The sequence below is a fragment of the Sardina pilchardus genome, chromosome 3, assembly GCF_963854185.1.
Source record: "Sardina pilchardus chromosome 3, fSarPil1.1, whole genome shotgun sequence".
NCBI lineage: Eukaryota > Metazoa > Chordata > Actinopteri > Clupeiformes > Clupeidae > Sardina > Sardina pilchardus.
Genome location: NC_084996.1, coordinates 28,601,603 through 28,604,391, shown reverse-complemented (window position 1 = coordinate 28,604,391; position 2,789 = coordinate 28,601,603). Strand labels below are relative to the sequence as shown.

At 53.7% G+C, this 2,789-nt stretch overlaps 1 protein-coding gene across 1 annotated transcript in view; it reads right to left on the bottom strand.

The window, feature by feature from the left end:
• xylt1 (xylosyltransferase I) overlaps positions 1–2,789 on the bottom strand; it is an 80,970-nt gene that overhangs the window by 4,787 nt on the left and 73,394 nt on the right. Inside the window, exons 11-12 of the mRNA XM_062530992.1 lie at positions 1,147–1,206; positions 401–405 (exon numbers count right to left, since the gene is read on the bottom strand). Of these exons, the coding sequence (XP_062386976.1) occupies positions 401–405; positions 1,147–1,206 (65 nt within the window). The remainder of the gene's footprint in view (positions 1–400; positions 406–1,146; positions 1,207–2,789) is intronic.

Below are 2,789 nucleotides of genomic sequence, written 5' to 3'. Positions count from 1 at the left end.
GAGAGAGAGAGAGATGGGGAGAAGAAGAGAGAGAGAGAGGATTAATAAGATAGACAGGGCGTTATATCAGGCTCAGATATCAGGGAGTGATATGAGGGGGAGCTTTGAGGTCAGCTTTTGATCCAGAGTGTTATTAACTGTCTGGGGTCAAACAAGGTTGTGTACACTGATTGGCGGACAAGGCCTGTGTGTGATTGGCTGATGCCTTGTGAAGGGGCGGGACTGCCTCGAGGTGAGAGCTCGCCGGTTCCCTCGGGCTCTGTCAGACAGCGGCTCTCTGGGAATCTGTCAGATCAGCATACACACCCAGACAGGCACGCATGGATGTACAAATGCGCACACACACACACACACACACACACACACACACACACAAATACGGGTGCACAAATCCACATACTCAACCTAATACACACACACACGTGTGCACACATACCCACACAACCTAATACACACACATACCTGTGTCTAATATGGGTATCAGACACACACACACATTCTCTGTAACTGTCACTCGCTCACACTAACAAACACACACATGCATCCTGTGCAGTTGGATCTCAGTGCCAGTAGAACACGTGCACTTCCCTATGAAAACACACTCGCGAAAACACTTGGAATCAACCGCCACAATCAACCACCCGGCCAACCAAACCGACCAACCGAAGCGGAGGGCGCAGCACGGACCAAAACGGTGCAGCTAACAATGGCATTTTAACAATTGCTGAGTCACTCGCACCACACATTCCACCGGCTTAATGAGCTATTAGAGACTAGCCTAGCCGCCTATAAATAAAGCCATTTTGACTTCACGCTCGCTGAGGCTGTGAGCGCTCGCCGTTATTAGACGATTACGAGAGGAAAAGTGCTGCATTCTGAGGGAATGACAAAAACAAAAACATTTCGTTTTTGTTCCCGAGTGCTGCAGGCAGGGCGCAGTGGCCGGCCGCATGTGTCCATCTGCTCTGGATCCTTGTTAGAGGTGAGCGAGAACCTGAAAGTCCTCGAGCCATCTTCTAGGAGACTTACAGAGGACTTAAGGAAGACTCAGAGAGATACCCAATCCTTCCTGCACAAATCAAAGTGAGCTTGTATGTCTCTTTTATGGCTGACCAGAACCTCTCCCCCCCCCCCCCCAACACACACCTCCCTACAGTCGTAAAACAAGACAAATCAATTTCATCCTCTGGCTCCCAGTCATTGCCCCGGTGCCCAAACCTAAAGCTACACCACATCAAATTCCCTGCCCTCTCCTCCCCTACCTCCTCTCTTCCTCTCTCTCCTCTCCTCTCCTCTCTTACCCTCCCCTCTCCTCCCCTCTCCCCTGCCCTCTCCTCCTCCCCTACCTCCTCTCTTCCTCTCTCCTCTCCTCTCTTACCCTCCCCTCTCCTCTTTTCCCCTGCCATCTCCTCCTCCCCTACCTCCTCTCTTCCTCTCTCCTCTCCTCTCTTACCCTCCCCTCTCCTCTTTTCCCCTGCCATCTCCTCCTGTCCTCTGCCTTCTCCTCCTCCCCTCGCCTCCCCTCTCCCCTCCCCTCTCCCCTACCCTCTCCTCCTCCCCTACCTCCTCTCTTACCCTCTCCCCTCCTCTTTTCCCCTGCCCTCTCCTCTCCTCCCCTCTCCCCTCCTCTTTTCCCCTGCCCTCTCCTCTCCTCCCCTCTCCTCTCCTCTTTTCCACTGCCCTCCTCCCCTCCCGTCCTCCTCTCCTCCTCTCCCCTCTGCTCAGCACAGCTGGAGCTGGTTAAAGGCGCTTTACAGCTTGAGCTGCGCGGGCCTCTGGCTCCTGCTCTCTGGACGCTGCCAGCCCGCGCGGCTGCTTCTCCTCCGACTCCGACTGCGGTGGCGTGTTTTTATGCCCGCACTAATGACGCACACATGTGCCCGGCTCCCGAGCCGCAGAGCGCCACGCGGGGTGCCCAGTTTAATCCTCACCTCTGAGGGGGCAAACGTTTGATGAGTACCCGCGCATACCCGCCCCCCCCCGCCCCCCCTCCTCCTCCCCCTCACACGGTGGACTGCAGCACAGAAGCAGGAAACAACTCCATACAGAAATGATTCATACGTGTAGCGACTGCCGTGCTGTTATCAGAAAGAGCTGATGGAAACCAGGCTTTGTCTAGCTTCTGATTTCCTGTTCTCCAGCAGAGGCATCAGTGCATGTTGTGCTACCACCCCCCTCACACACCCACACACACCCACACACCCACGCACCACCCCTCCCCCCCCCCCCCCCCCCCCCCCCCCACACACACACACACACACACAGCCACGAGCTGTGGGCAGTAAGCCATGCAGTCATTGCTTTCTGCTCCCAGTGGCTTGCAGACAAATCACTGATCACGCCAAAGGCCAAGATGACAGGTGCAGAGCTGCCTGACGGCACAGTCGATGCCCAATGTCTGAATTATCGGCGGCTTAACAGGGGCATGTCAAGCAGAATGCGTGGCGGTGTGAGATTACCAATAATATTCTGAGGTCAGCCTTCCAGGTCAGGTACACACACACACATGAATGCGTGTTCTATGCACACACACACACACACACACACATGTTCACACACACACACACACACACATACACACACACACACACACACACACAAGGCAGTAATATGTGGGGGATTGTATCGTATCGATCTGAGAGTTCATTTTTATTAGTTGTGTATGACTCAAGAGAAAAAGAAGCTAAATTAAAAACAAGCTTCTTGGACTTATTTATGAAGGGAATAGTAGATATTTTTCTTTGGCTGAATCATTTAAGTGCGCGGGGATGACTGAGGGTGTGACAGAG